The sequence below is a fragment of the Orcinus orca genome, chromosome 1, assembly GCF_937001465.1.
Source record: "Orcinus orca chromosome 1, mOrcOrc1.1, whole genome shotgun sequence".
Classification (NCBI taxonomy): Eukaryota; Metazoa; Chordata; class Mammalia; order Artiodactyla; family Delphinidae; genus Orcinus; species Orcinus orca.
In genome coordinates this window covers 4938333-4954435 of record NC_064559.1, presented here as the reverse complement: position 1 = coordinate 4954435, position 16103 = coordinate 4938333, and the positions used below count along the sequence as shown (strand labels likewise).

At 36.3% G+C, this 16103-nt stretch overlaps 1 protein-coding gene across 11 annotated transcripts in view; it reads left to right on the top strand.

Annotated features, from left to right (window-relative positions):
• The window catches only part of CEP170 (centrosomal protein 170), a 142112-nt gene that overhangs the window by 83501 nt on the left and 42508 nt on the right, over positions 1 to 16103 (top strand). For 8 of the 11 annotated variants that reach the window (XM_049713481.1, XM_049713495.1, XM_049713491.1 and 5 more), the window contains 3 exons: positions 3209 to 3685; positions 7538 to 7701; positions 7888 to 8181. In XM_049713481.1, the coding sequence (XP_049569438.1) occupies positions 3209 to 3685; positions 7538 to 7701; positions 7888 to 8181 (935 nt within the window). The remainder of the gene's footprint in view (positions 1 to 3208; positions 3686 to 7537; positions 7702 to 7887; positions 8182 to 16103) is intronic. The other 3 variants (XM_049713506.1, XM_049713496.1, XM_049713502.1) reach the window with 1 other exon arrangement.

Sequence of the window (16103 nt, the reverse complement as noted above, 5' to 3'; positions counted from 1 at the left end):
CTGTTCTTCTGCCTCAGTTTCTGCTATTGATTCCTTATAGAGAATTTTTAATTTCATTTATTGTGTTGTTCATCATTGTGTTTGCTCCTTAGTTCTTCTAGGTCCTTATTAAACGTTTCCTGTATTTGCTCCATTCGATTTCCAAGATTTTGGATCATCTTTACTATCATTACTCTGAATTCTTTTTCAGGTAGACTGCCTATTTCCTCTTCACTTGTTAGGTCTGGTGGGTTTTTACCTTGCTCCTTCATTTGCTGCATATTTCTCTGTCTTCTCATTTTGCTTAACTTACTGTGTTTGGTGTCTCCTTTTCTCAGGCTACAGGTTCGTAGTTCCCATTGTTTTTGGTGTCTGCCCTCAGTGGGTATGGTTGGTTCAGTGGGTTGTGTAGGCTTCCTGGTGCAGGGGAATGGTGCCTGTGTTCTGGTGGATGAGGCTGGATCTTGTCTTTCTGGTGGGCAGGACTGCGTCCAGTGGTGTGTTTTGCGGTGCCTGTGACCTTATTATGATTTTAGGCAGCCTCTCTGCTAATGGATGGGGATGTGTTCCTGTCTTGCTAGTTGTTTGACATAGGGTGTCCAGCACTGGAGCTTGCTGGTCATTGAATGGAGCTGAGTCTTAGCATTGAGATGGAAATCTCTGGGAGAGCTCTCACCGATTGATATTATGTGGGGCCAGGACGTCTCTGGTGGTCTGATGTCCTGAACTCAGCTCTCCCACCTCAGAGGCTCAGGTCTGACACCCGGCTGAGCACCAAGACCCTGTCAGCCACACGGCCATCCAAGAAGGATAGAACGGAAGCTGAGAAGTCAGCAGAAGGCAGGTCTAACAGGTTTGATTCTGAATAGAATACAGCTGAAAAGTGAATATTAGGAGATTAATTGTAAAGTAGATTCTCCTAAAGGTACTGAAAATTGCAAGAAATCACTTACCAAAGTTGAGCAAGCATCAGAGCCAGTAGGATATGTTTGTAAACCAGTTGTACTGTATGAAATTGATCAAGTACAGTACATAGTAAATAAATCAGTGTTGAAAAAAATAAAAACATTAATGAGTTTATTAATATATGTAAAGTAGTTAATGCATATTACTCTCATGGAAATTTTAAGTGACACGCCTTCAGAGTAAACACTCAAGTGGATACTTTAAGGAAAAGATAAATGAACTCTGTAATAAAGAAATTTTTAAAATGTGACTTAGGTTATTAAGAATCATGCATATGCTCTTCTTCCAGAAAGTGTGTAGAATTATTGCTTTGATAGTGCAGAGTGTTTTTGATACACTTTTTTCATTTTCAGTACTGAGAAAAAGTAGATTTTGAAAAGGATAATTTTTATGTTGAACATTGTTTTTGTTATATATTCTATTTACTGTCTGTGTAATTTGCTTTCACTTTTTTTTTTTTTTTTTGGAAGTGGAACTTGATGTCTTCTAACACCCTATGCCACACATTTGACTACAGAGATGTTGCTGTTCTATTCTTCTATAACGTAAAAGCAAACAGCTTTATGACTGTTTCATATTCACCCTATTGCTAAGAAACTGGTTATAGCACCTGAAGAATCCCATCCGTATTTGATATTTGAAAAAATGTGTCAAGACCAATACTTCACTTAATTAGAAAATGATTAGAAACAACCTTGTCCCCCCCGTATTGCCTTTCCTTCCTAATAAGTTATCTGCAAATGGTGTTTCTGTCAATCTGTTTTTAAAAGGAATGCTTTTTTGAGCTTTAGGGAAATATTTTTCATTTAAATTCACTCTTTACCATCGTTTTTTTTTTTTTACATCTTTATTGGAGTATAATTGCTTTACAATGGTGTGTTAGTTTCTGTTTATAACAAAGTGAATCAGTTATACATATACATATGTTCCCATATCTCTTCCCTCCCGCGTCTCCCTCCCTCCCACCCTCCCTATCCCACCCCTCTAGGTGGTCACAAAGCACCGAGCTGGTCTCCCTGTGCCACGCGGCTGCTTCCCACTAGCTATCTACCCCACGCCTGGTAGTGTATATATGTCCATGCCTCTCCCTCGCTCTGTCACAGCTCACCCTTCCCCCTCCCCATATCCCCAAGTCCATTTTCTAGTAGGTCTGTGTCTTTATTCCTGTCTTACCCCTAGGTTCTTCATGACTTTTTTTTTTCTTAAATTCCATATATATGTGTTACCATCTTGATAATAGTTCTTTTGTTTCCTGAAAAACAGAGCAGTTTAATCTTTAAATTCTTTTTGCATTTGCAGTATCTGATAACAGATTTAAAGCATTTCAGTTATCATTTTCATTTATGTGCCTTCACATATTTTATATATAAATGCATTTGTTTTTATACCTTCATATTTGTCCCTGAGGCAACAGAGGAATAGTGTTCCAGAGTTGCTTACTTATGCCAGCTCTTGTTGATCTGAGATTTATAATTCAGCTTTCCTCCACGGATTTTGACACTTGGATGTATTCTGCTGTATAGAAATGTACCTGAATTTCCTTTTGGAATTAATTGGCTGGCAACTGAATTGTCTATTTTTAACTTACTTGTTTTCATACTGCTGCTTGGATTGCAATGCCACAAGCAAACCACATGTTTTGTCTTTACTCATTCTTTCATTCTTTATAAAATGTATCTGTTTTCTTATAAGGATCACACATTGGTAATATTATTTTGTCCTTCTAAAAGTAATGTCTCTGAATGTGATGGTGAAGAATGGTAAGTGGAATCATTATGTCCAGAACATTGCTTACATATTGACGTCATGTTTCTTTCTTCATTTGAGCACCTTTTCTCCTTTGGAAATTTACTTGTTTTCATAGATATTTCAGATATTTCATCCTCCTTATACTTGATAAGGAAGTTTATATTTTTTTCTATCTCTCTGTATATGTACATTGAACATGCATATCCATCTCCATTTGATTTCAGTTCTTTTGTACTTTGATGATTTCTGGATCCAAGTTGGAAAAAATATGGACCTAGCCATGCAAGGTTCATCTCTTAACTGCTTTGCTATCCTTTGCCACTGTGCTGCTTATCTTGCATCTCCTATTGGTAAATCAGAATTATTTCTCTTCTGTGACATTTGCCATTCTTTTTCATCCAGACTATGATCTGCCTTCTGATTTCCATGGAATAATACAAGTGGCCATTACTGTACTCCTTCAAGTGCTAGAAGCTTCCAAATATTTTGAATTTTCTCTTATTTTTCTTATTAGGGTGCAGCATAGATGCCAAGCAAGTTGAGGAACAATCTGCAGCTGCAAATGAAGAAGTACTTTTTCCTTTCTGTAGGGAACCAAGTTATTTTGAAATCCCTACAAAAGAATTTCAGCAACCATCACAAATAACAGAGAGCACTATTCATGAAATCCCAACAAAAGACACACCAAGTTCTCATACAACAGGTGCAGGGCATGCTTCATTTACCATTGAATTTGATGACAGTACCCCAGGGAAAGTAACTATTAGAGATCATGTGACAAAATTTACTTCTGATCAGCGCCACAAATCAAAGAAGTCTTCTCCTGGAACTCAAGACCTGCCAGGGATTCAAACTGGAATGATGGCACCAGAAAACAAAGTAGCTGACTGGCTAGCACAGAACAACCCTCCTCAGATGGTATGGGAAAGATCAGAAGAGGATTCCAAAAGTATTAAAAGTGATGTTCCAGTTTACTTAAAAAGGTTGAAAGGTAAAGTGAATTGATCATTTTAGAACTTGCTATTTTATGGTAAAGTTCAGTCTTCACAGTTACCAACCTACTATTAGATAAACAATTATATGGTATAAAGCTTCTGCATTTTTGAAGGTTTATATTTGATTTTAAAGCTCAAAAGCCAGCCAAACTGCCCACATCCAACTTACTCATTCAAAACAGTCTGCCTTCATTTTCTTACCAAAACCAGATTGGTTTTGTAAATTTGTATGTATGCCATTAAATATGTTTCTTTTTCTTATGGAAATAAAAGATTCATTCATTTCACCAGTGGAATTCTCTAGAAGGCAGTTCTCATCATTTTCTTGACTTCAGGAAAAGATATATTCAATTCTGTTCTCTATTATGTGCTTCCTGTAAAATAGCAGTATGTAGATTTTGAAAGTTTTAAGCCATTGGCTAATGGGCTGACAGTTCTACTTTGGTAATATAGTCACATTGTTGGTAGAGTGTTTCAAACTCTTCTCAGGTTACTCATGTCATGAAACAAAATTTTTTTTTGTTTAGAGATATTGGGAATTAATTGAGTTAAGAATTTTTTCACTAGTAAGACTTTTATAAAAATTGTAGTTGAACGTTTATTTGTGAAATAATTATTATATGTGTTTTATTAGTATAATACTTGACAAAAGTTAGTAAATTCTTTCTTTATACCTGTACATCGAAGTATCAACTGATCATTTTTTCCATTGATTTTGCTAATTAAATTAATTTAGAATTTTCTGAATACAGTTTTATGTTACTCTATCTTAATTTTATTCAACAAGCTGTCTGTAAGGGAAAAGATTGCATGTTAATCTGACCATTCTGTTACTATACAAAAAGTTAAAGAGCTTTAAAAGAACACTCATTGAGGTCAGAGATTATATATTTACTTACCTTATATCTCTTTCCTGGGGCTTGAGTATGGGATAGGTACTCAGTAATTTGAATAAATAATGAATGACTTCACTATCATTGACAAGACTGACCCTGGTTTAACCTGTACTTTATGGCTTGGGATTCTGTTCAGCTAATGAAGAAATACCTATTTCTGATTTACTTCTAAGGCATTTCAGGATAGTGAGATGGTGTGATTACCTAATTCTTTGTCAGGGCCTATTTCTATATTTAATTATAATCATAAGCAATTATTACCTGGCATATGAACTTTTAACAGGTGATTGTTGTCTTTACTCCTACTAGATAATAACAAATATATAATTGAGACCTATATCTGTATTGATATATATAGGTTAAAGCTCACAAGTGAAAGCTACCCATTTGTAAATTGATCATTTTTATGAACTGGATAAAATAATACTGATATCCTCGTATAATGTAAAAAGTAGTGTGAACTTCGAAAATTTAGAAATGACATCGTCTTTTTTAGACCACCCTTAATAAATGTACAAAATGAGCTAAAATATCCTTTTAAAAGCCACCATTAAAAAGTACCTTTATGGGACTTCCCTGGAGTTCCAGTGGTTAAGACTTCGTGCTTCCACTGCAGGGGGCACGGGTTCCATCCCTGGTGGGGGAACTAAGATCCCGCGTGCCACTCAGTGTGGCAAAAAAAAAAAAGAAAACAAATAAAAAACAAAAAACTTTTATTACACCCTTTTATTATAACTGTACTTTAATAATAGACTTTCAGCAACTGTTCAGTCAAAAACTTGAAAGTAGGCAAAACAAAACAGCTTTGCTCCTGCAAGAGTGGAGTGCACGCGCTTTGGGACAGTTAAAGAAAATAATGTTCACAAAGCCCATACACTTTTACCCTTTAGGAGAGTTGCAACTTTTTTTGGCCACAACTCCTGACTAGGTACAGCTAACCTACCCTTAAAAATACTGAAAGTGGGCTTCCCTGGTGGCGCAGTGGTTGAGAGTCCGCCTGCCGATGCAGGGGACATGGGTTCGTGCCCCAGTCCGGGAAGATCCCACATCCGCGGAGCGGCTGGGCCCGTGAGCCATGGCCGCTGAGCCTGCGCATCCGGAGCCTTTGCTCCACAACGGGAGAGGCCACGACAGTGAGAGGTCCGCGTACCGCAAAAAAAAATTTAAAAATGCTGAAAGAACTTCAACATATTAATGCCTGATTAATAATAGACAAAACAGAATCTTGTTAAGAACAGTTCCAAGTGATTTTTGTTGTTGTTAAGAACAGAAATTGCAGTTCTGATCAGATGTGTTATCTTGTATAACACTGAGAAATGCAAAAAGAATAATAATTTTTGAAAAAAGAAAATGGCTAATCTATAGAGAATTTTTAACCTATAACTTAAAGAAAAGATACTGAAAGGACCTGATGCCAGATAAGTGCCAAATTTTTGTATGGTGTTATAAGAGCTAAATTCTGTAAAGATGGCATTTTCATATTGTATATGTGTGTAATATGGGTTATCTGGTCTTACTACACATGAAATATGGGAGTTTAGTTATTTACAGCTCTCACAAACTGGATTCCTTTTCAGTGCATCCAGTGCAACATGAAATAGGTTGTACAGTGTCCTGTTTTTAATGAGTTTTGTATTTGAACTAGTAGTTTTGTTTGGTTCTGCATTCCATCTGCCTATCCCTGATTCCTAGCTTAATTACCAAGGCACGAATTCCATTAATTAAATTAAACACCATTTTTTTCCTTTCAGGTTGCATTTTCAGTAGTTGCTAGTTTGAAGAAAGATTTTCAGATTTAGTCCTGGAAATATTGGAATACACGTGGTTGACTGGAGTAATTTATAGCTTTCTTCTAAAGAGCTATCATTTAAGCCCTCATTTGTGATTCAGCCCTCATTTGTGATTCAATCTAAAACATGCATAGAATAACTCTTGACTTTCCATTAAATTCATGCTATAATAATATAATAATTGTCATTTGATTATTTCTTCTAGTATACTTATTATTTAGATAATAAGAATTCTAAATCAGTGAAAAATCAAGTAATTTTCATAAAGTTTCACATTTAATCCCTAGTAGAACTGTGAAGGGTAACAAAAAAACTTCTGGTAGGAAGCTGATGTTTTCAAAATTCAACTACAGTATTCTAACTTCACTCGCTCTATATGCTTAACAGAGAAGACATATTTTTATCTAGTTATATTTAGCACCATGCCATTTGTCTGGTAGATTTATGTAGGATTTCATAGACTGCGCTTTTCCATGCTAGGCCTTTTAGCGTGCTTTATTTAACTCGATGAAGCCACCAGAGTTTAAATGAGCACACATGCAAAATTGCGAAAATTCTCATAGCTAGAAAGAGGTTTGTAAAGAATTATACAATAATTGGTGGAAACTACAAATTTGCATTTTTATATTAAAAAGGCAAGGTATGCTATACTTTTGGAAGTTTTGAACGTCACTGAAAGTTAAGTTTCATCACATTTTTTATGGCATTTGCATTCTCTTTTCCTATGTAATGATAAGCACTTCAGTGGGATCACACTTTTTTCTGTCTTTTTCTCTCTGATGCTAAAAATAAATTTTCGATTGCTTAAATAAGGTATAAGGTTTAAAGGCAGGATTAATGTTTAATGTTATAAATACAGACTGTCACAGAGATATAGCATGGCTTATCTGTTAAGGCATTGGTGAACCATTATAAAGTTAAAATTTGGAGAAAGAAAAGTAATCCTATTCAGTTGTTTATAAAGGACTCATTGTTGGTTGATAAAATTTGAATGTAAGCATTGCAATTGAGGGAAGTTTGCCGAGCCTGTTACTGAAAAGAACATATGACTTTTGATTGAAAAGGGGAAGGGGGCAAAACAAGCAGCACTTTTGTGTGTGCTTCTAATTTTCTACATGGGATTTTTTCCTTCTCTATTATGCGGTTTCTTTTTTGTGTCCAGGAAATAAACATGACGATGGTACACAAAGCGACTCAGAAAATGCTGGGGCTCACAGGCGCTGTAGCAAACGTGCAACTCTTGAGGAACACTTAAGGCGCCACCATTCAGAACAGAAAAAGCTACAGAAGGCCCAGGCTACTGAAAAGCATCAAGACCAAGCTGTTGTAAGTCACACTGCTTTTATGATTGCATTCTTTGATGAAGACAATCCCAGAAAAAGAAGGTCATATTCTTTTACTCACAGTACGGGAATCTTGTGTCAGGAAACTACTTATTCAGCACCACATACAAAACTTGAAAAAACAAAATCTCCAACAGCAGATGCCAAAGTGGTTTCTTTGTCTTTACAGACTAGCTCTGCGCACCACAGAGGGGGGCATGGTGTTCCACATGGGAAATTGTTAAAACAGAAATCAGAGGAGCCATCGGTGTCAATTCCCTTCCTACAAACTGCATTATTAAGAAGTTCAGGGAGTCTGGGGCACAGACCAAGCCAGGAGATGGATAAAATGTTAAAAAATCAAGCTACTTCTGCTGCTCCTGAAAAGGATAATGATGATGACCAGAGTGACAAGGGCACTTATACCATTGAGTTAGAGAATCCCAACAGTGAGGAAGTGGAAGCAAGAAAAATGATTGACAAGGTAAATAATTGAAATTTGGGTATGATATTAGTTTTCTCGTGGTGTATTACTATTGGAAATTACTAGAGAGTATAAAATGTTCTCATGTAGTCAGTATCTTGAAACTTTAGGATTTTGTTAGGGAACTGCAAGACTAACAATAAGACCAAAATGCTTTCTGATTTTATTCTGCTTATATTCTGAATTTGCCCGAGTTTCATATGTAAAGTCCTGTACGTATAAGCTGATTAGACCTTTTAAAGTTGTATAAATTTAAGATTGACTTTTCAAATGCTATACTTTGGCCATTCTCACTTTGCATTTATTTAAAAACTAAAAATCAAAACCAGATTGCTATGACTCTGTTAATATAAACATGAACATTAACTGATAATAAACAAAGGTTTCCTGCCTACTAATTTCATTTTGGAAGCAGATGAAAATACATATGTTTTAATCAATTTTGTTCTTTTTCCTTAGTTTCTTCTCTTAATTTCTATTAAGTGCTGTCTGTGGTGATAGAAAAGTGTATAAAAACAAAATCGGTGTGTTTATGATACTCTGAGTTTAACCAAGTGTATACCTAGTCATGATGATTATTTACATTTCAGATTTGTTTTTTGATGTTATTGGTTAATGTGTATAATGATTGTTGTACGGTTTAAAAAGTAGTTTTGCTCCCAGTAATGGAAGGTTGACTTTAGAATCAGCTGTATATTTTATCCCCTGGAAGATAGAAACATAAATTTGGCTAAACATTAATCCCTTGTTCACATTCTTGTTACTCAGCACATGAGCAGCATTAGCGTCATTAAGGAGCTTGTTAGAAGTACAAAATCTCAGGCCCATCTTAAACATACTGAATCAAGATCTGCTTAAAAGCAGGGTTCATATGCACGTTAACATTTGAGATGCACTAGTTCAGATGATGAGTTTACAGGGTGGTCTTTTAGAGAGCAGACAAGGTAAATAACCCTTTGGGATACAGGAAAATTATTAGGACTTAGGTGTACTTTTTTTTATGTATATAAATTTATTTTATTTATTTTTGGCTGCATTGGGTCTTCATTTCTGCGCGCAGGCTTTCTCTAGTTGCAGCGAGCAGGGGCTACTCTTGGTTGAGGTGCGCGGGCTTCTCGTTGCGGTGGCTTCTCTTGTTGCAGAGCATGGGCTCTAGGCACACAGGCTTCAGTAGTTTTTGCATGCGGGCTCAGTAGTTATGGCTCGCGGGCTCTAGAGCACAGTCTCAGTAGTTGTGGCACATAGGCTTGGTTGCTCCACGGCATGTGGGATCTTCCCGGGCCAGGGCTCGAACCCATGTCCCCTGCATTGGCAAGCGGATTCTTAACCACTCCGCCACCAGGGAAGCCCTGGATTTATGTTTACTTTTTTTTTAAATTAATTTATTTATTTTTGGCTGCATTGGGTCTTCGTTGCTGCCCACGGGCTTTCTCTAGTTGTGGGGCTACTCTTTGTTGTGCGTGGGCTTCCCATTGTGGTGGCTTCTCTTGTTGCGGAGCACGGGCTCTAGAGCGCAGGCTCAGTAGTTGTGGCGCATGGGCTTAGTTGCTCCGTGGCACGTGGGATCTTCCCAGACCAGGGCTCGAACCCGTGTCCCCTGCATTGGCAGGCAGATTCTTAACCACTGCGCCACCAGGGAAGCCCTATGTTTACTTTTAATTTCATAGTTTTTATTTCTATTTAGGAGTGTGTTCTATAGCGTATGTATATAATTTCTAATATCCATTTATTGAGGAGCACATGATCAAAATTTTTTACTGTTGGGGTATAGACTTCCAAACTTTTGGAGACCCATTAATTTAGGAAATAGATGTTATGAAAGTTGTTAATAAGCGAAATAAAGCAATTAAAAAACAGATAAAGTGATTTTTCTGATTATATTAAAGGAAATCTAAGAACACGGTGGTAGCAATAGAAAATGACTCTTGGTGATTTTGAATTATTTTCATCATTGAGAATCAATAATGACATTTCTGTCAGATTATTTTAAAGTTTATAATTTTTCCTCTGGTTATTGAGAACAAGTATAGTGCTATTTAAAATACTGTCAAATAGAAAATAAAAGGATAGGTTTTGAAAAAAAAAGAATGCTAAGAAGTTTTAAAATTCAGATTAATATTAATTTTATCCTATTATAGCTTTGTTTGGTATATGGATATTTCATTCATAGTTATTGATGTTTTCTCTATTAAAAGATCTTACAGTGAGGGGTTATATTGTAGTATTTAAGAACGTGAACACTTGCAGGCAGACAGATTTGAGATTAAGTGCAAACCCTACATGTACTAGATATAAGTACATTGAGTAAACTCGAGTAAACTAACCTCTTTAAGCCTGTGTTTATTTTTTTAATAAACTGGAGGAGATTTCACTAGGTTATGAAAAGAATTCAGTAAAATATATAAAAGTCTTATTACAATGCCTATCTTATAGTGAAAGGTCTATAAATGTTAGCTATGTTATTACCCTTACTAGGAGTTTCCACATATGAATCTCTACACTAGGTATTGATTAATCCTGAAAAGTTCCTCAGCATTGAAAGGGCCAAATCTGAAGCTCAAGTGGAAGGTACAGTGCAAGGGAATAGCCTGGCCAGAATAGCAGAAAGCCAAGAAGAAGTCACTGTTGCAGATGAGACTCTTTAAAAGTAAACTGCTGGATAGAGAGAGGGACCACAAAACCTGGTGTATACCTGCTGTCTATAATTATCATAAGCATCTTTTTTTCATTTTCAAGAAGAGCCCCAGTTTCAATGACAAATTATACGGTCACACTATGGATAAAGGAAACCAAGATTTTAAAGCAGGATTCATTTAAGGGAATAATGTCAGGATGTGACTAAGTAGATAATTCAGAGTCATTCTTGGTTTGTATAAACCAGAAAACAAAGCTAAGACCATAAGTCTAGGGAAAAACAAGAATCACTACATTACCTTGTGAATACCAAAGAAAAAGAGCTGAGATTCTATTAGCTGTGGTTAAAGCTAGAGGTCAGATTCAGGCTAACTGAAGTCAGGCTCTGGGGAAACAAATGTCTGAAGAAAATGAGGTAACCTGTGGGCATGAAGAAAACAAAGACCAAAAATAGTCAGAATCAAGGCGTAAGGACTTTGGGAGGATGGGAGTAGATTCAAGCGTCATATCAAATTGCTTGGGTAAGCTCTGTCATCCATTTTCTCCCTTTTGAAGTTAGGGTGTGTGGGATGGAAGTTGGGACCATCAGCTGTTGTCCATCTGAATTTAATTGTTGTTTGGTCCTGAAAAAATGTGGTCTCTTTCCCTTTTTACTCCCTTATTTGAGAGCTGGTTTATTTCATTAATTTATACTTTTGTCAACCTTTATTCAACATCAACCATGTGCCAGGCTTTGTGTTAGGAGAGAGAGATTGAAATTGAAAAGACAGAGTTCTTCCCCTCAATAACTAAGTATGTGGAGGGACGGAAATACACAAGTAAAAACATATGAATTAAAAATGGTATGATGAATGCTTTGATAAACAAACTGTTCAAGGAAGGGTACCCAGTAGCTTACATGAGGGGATCTCAGGTTAAATATCTTTTCCTCAGAGAAGTCTTTAGCTATCCAATCTAAGGAAACCTCCCCTAGTCACTGTCAAATCAGCTTGTTTCATTTTAATCATAAGCTTTGTAACCAGTTGATAGTTTCCTATTTATTTATTTGCCTCCCCACTCCCCTATAACACACAGACACGCGTGCATCTGCACACAAGAATATAAACTTCATGACTGCAGGAACCTAGTGCCTGGTATATAAAATGTCCTCTTAAATATTGAATTTAATTGCCAACTGAGCTCATTTTGAAACGTGGAATTAATCCTTTAACAGGTATGGTCAAGGAGGGTTTTCCAAAAATATGGAGCAACCTTTTCAAAAGCACAGGAGGGTAGAGGACTTGTTCAGAGGACCACAGTTACTTTTAGAGAGATGAGATTGGACTAGATCTTGAAGACCCCTACATATCATACTAAGAACTTTAGATTTTTTAATGCTAAAGGCAGTGGTGAATCATTGAAAACTTTTAAATCTGGCAGTGATGTGCAAATCACTGTCGTGAATGTGAAGAATGGATTGAAAATTGGAAAGACTGGAAGCAGAGAAGGCAATTAAAAAGCTGCTGAGATGTCCAGTAGTCAGTTGGATATAAAGGTCTGGATCTTAGGAAAGGTATAAAGGTCTGGGCTAAAATAACAGTTTTGGAATTATAAGAGAGTAGATGTGAATGCAAAATAATAGATGAGATAAATTGGAAAGAATGTATAGCGTGAGAAGAGGCAAAGTATGAAATTATTAACAACACCAGTATGGGTGGACAAAGGAATAAGAGTGAATAAAGGAGGATCAAACAGAGGATTAAGAGAAAACCAAAAGGAAATACTATCTTGGAATCAAAAACTCACTTACTCAAGAAGTGAGTAAGCAGCAGTGTTACATGATACACTGATATTAAATATAAGTACTAGAATGCCTTTTCAGTTTTTCCCCAAAATACATTGTATTCCTGGGTCTAGAGAAGATAAGCAGAACATATATTTCCATCTTAACTCAGGAGAAGTTGCATACTGTTAAAATATGATCTCTTTAAAGAGATGATCAAGCTGAAATCCTATTATCTTTTTCAGTGCTGGTTGTATTGTTAGGTAGTTAAAAGGTGCTGAGATATCCACACCCCAACCCCCAAGTTATGGGATTACAGCATTTTGGTTTGTACTTTTGTGTTGTGTGTTTGTCAGTAGATAAACTTATTTTATGCTTTGTCCCGAAATTTACCTTTTATAATATTAACACAAATGTCTGTTATTTATAAAGAACTCTTAAGTTTTACATCTAAGCTTACATGGAGATGCGCTATAATAAGAAAGTGCTGTTAACTGCCTGGATCAAAGGTAATTATCTTCCATTGCAATGATAATCTCCCCTAAACCTCCCTCCTTTGACTTCCCTATGATACCTAGAGAACCCATCATAGTACCAGCTTCTTTCCCCACTCCTTCGTCCACAGAACTGCTGAGGGAAGAGGAGGATGTTGTCAGGGCTGCTTCATAGCCTTTCAAGCTAAATGAGAAAGATTTGTAGTGAAAACAGAAAGCTAAATATTAAATGGAAAGGGAAAAATTGGTCATTGTAGAGGGATTGAGGTTCTTTTGAAAAAGTATTTCTCTTCTCCATAAATTTCATACCATAGACCAGTTCTTCCAGATACTTCTCCTTTCCTGAGTTTTGACTCCCCAAATACCTCTCATTAGCATATTCTCTCCCCTCATGGGGCCTTGTATCTATCAGTGCTGATTCTATAGGCAGCAGGTGGTAGGGAAAAATGCAGAACCAGGAGAACTATAACAAGACTGGAAACATGGAATGAAGAACATCTACAGCAGTGTGTCAGCCCAGAGGAAGTCCGTGCTGAGAACCTAGATCCAGGTTTAAGCAGTTTGGAATGGAGATATTCCAAACTCAAGTTTATAGCAAGATTTTACATTAGGTCCAAGTCAGAGCCAGGGAACTATGATAAACCAGAGTCAGAATCTAGGTAGATAGTGCCAGTTAGAACACAGAGGAAGGAGGCATGTTCAAAGTCCACTCAAACACCCAATCAAGATGTATGGGAACTAAAGGATAAGAGATCAAATAAGAGCTTGAGTTGTAAGAGAGGACATTGATAACAGAGGCTGCATTTGGATTTTGACTTAACATTTTTTTCTACTTCCTGTCAATCCAGAAATAATCTAAGTTAATGGGCCAAAGCAAGTAGTGGTTCTTAACAGGTAAATTATGACAGCTTGATTTTTCTTCCCCTTATACTAATCTTCTTTCTTGCGGTCTCTTCACTGAACAATTTTAAAAAAAATTTTCTATCAGGAGAATTTATTTTTGGTCACTCTGAATGATGCTCCTCTCCCCTTCTTAGCACCCCCTTGTTCTTCTTAGGTATAGGAAACCCTATCCTGCTATATTAATTCCCAAAGCTGCATAAGGGAACCCTCACCTTTTTTTCAGTCAAAAGCTTAACATTTAATAGGTTTACCCCTGTTTTCCTTTCTCTATTATTGTATGAGATCTTATTTGTTTTCCTGCTTTTAAGGGGCTTTCCACTTACTGTGCCCTAGTCTAATGAGCTCTTCCCTGTGTGGTTTTTTTGTTTTGTTTTGTTTTTGCATGCCTACCTCCTCATAATTTACTTTCAGAGGCTTTCTTTAACCACCCTACCTAAAATAGCCCTAGCATTCCCCTCTTACTACCATGTTTGATTTTCTTTATAGAACTTACCTCTAGCTAGTTTATTTTCTTTCTGTCCTTTCTATAATGATCTTATTTCCCTTGACCATTTCTGTATGTCTTGTGCCTTGAACAGTGCCTGGTATGTAGTAGACACTCAATATCTGTTGAATGAATGAATGAGAAAGAAATATTTTTGACATGCTTTTTTCATTTTTATCAATATTTGTATGTAGTTAGCTATATATTAGCTAAATTATTTCATTGAATTTATAGATTGGTTAAATCCAATCAGGCCTCCCCAAACAGGTTTTCCTGTATTTTACGTGCTGAAACTAGTTTATATCTTGATTTCAAAGTAACTTGTTAAAATGTATAATTTAAAACCTTGTATGTTTTATAAACTTCTCTTTGTACTAAGAAACATGATTTCTTGTACTAAGAAACATGGTTGTGTCAGAAGAAATGTATAAGTTTCAGGGGAATTGCCTTGATTAGTAGAAAACTAGAGATACCTTTGCATTTCTAGTGGTACCTACCTAACGACTTAGTGCTTAAGAATCTTTGGCAAGGAAAGGAAGGGTAAGATCGTCATTGACGAGCAGTCAGATTTTAGGGATGAAAGAAAAGAATTCATGACAGTGAAATAAGCCATAAAGAGAAGAGAAATCAGACATTTTAACTATAGAAGCATTAGAGTAGACCTGAGTGTGATTTGAGTATACAAAAGGAGGAGCTAATAGAAAAAGAATGGTAAACAGTGATGGAAAGGGAAGAGATTGTGGCTGTAAGACTCCTAAGGAATGGGAAGAATCAAGGATGTAGGATAGATTTGGGGAGAGGACAAAGATTTACCCAGACAGGTGAAAAGGAAGAAGGTAAGGCCAGATAGTGCCCTTTTAAAAAAACTGAGGTAAAATTCACATGACATTTACCACGTTAGCCATTTAAAGTGTGCAGTCTGTTGATATTTAATACATTCACGGTGTATGCAACCATCAGCACTGTCTAATTCCTGGACATTTTCATCACCCAAAAAGAAATCCCATACCTATTCAGCAGTCACTTCAGATTCCTCTGTCCCCCAGCTCCTGGCAAACACTAATCTACTTTCTGCATCAGTGGATTAGCTTATTCTGGCCATGTCATATAAATGGAATCTCATAGTATGTGGCCTTTTATGACTTGCTACTTTTCACTTAGCATATCTTTTCAAGGTTCATCCATGCTGTAGCATGCATCAACACTTCATTCCTTTTTATGACTGAATAATATACGATTGTGTGGATATACCACACTTTATTTATCCATTCATCCATTAACAGACATTTGGGTTGTTTCTACCTTTTGGCTGTTGTGAATAATGCTCCATGAGCATGCATGTACATGTGTTTATTTGTATGCCATGATAAATTATAAAATATCTCTCCTACCCCCATTCTGAACTCCTTTTTTTCTAACAATTTTGTCTGAATTTTCAATTTAGAAGTTGATTACAAATATGTTATAAAAATAACAATGTTAAACATTCAGAACCATTTATTCCACTGAATTTGTGGGACTTTGCATTTTAAAAATGAAATTTGATTTTCATGGAAAGTTACAAGTTTAAAAAAATTCTCTATTAAATCTTCCTGATTTTGTTCCCTGATGTTAGCGGCTAGCATTCTGCATAGTTCTTGAACTA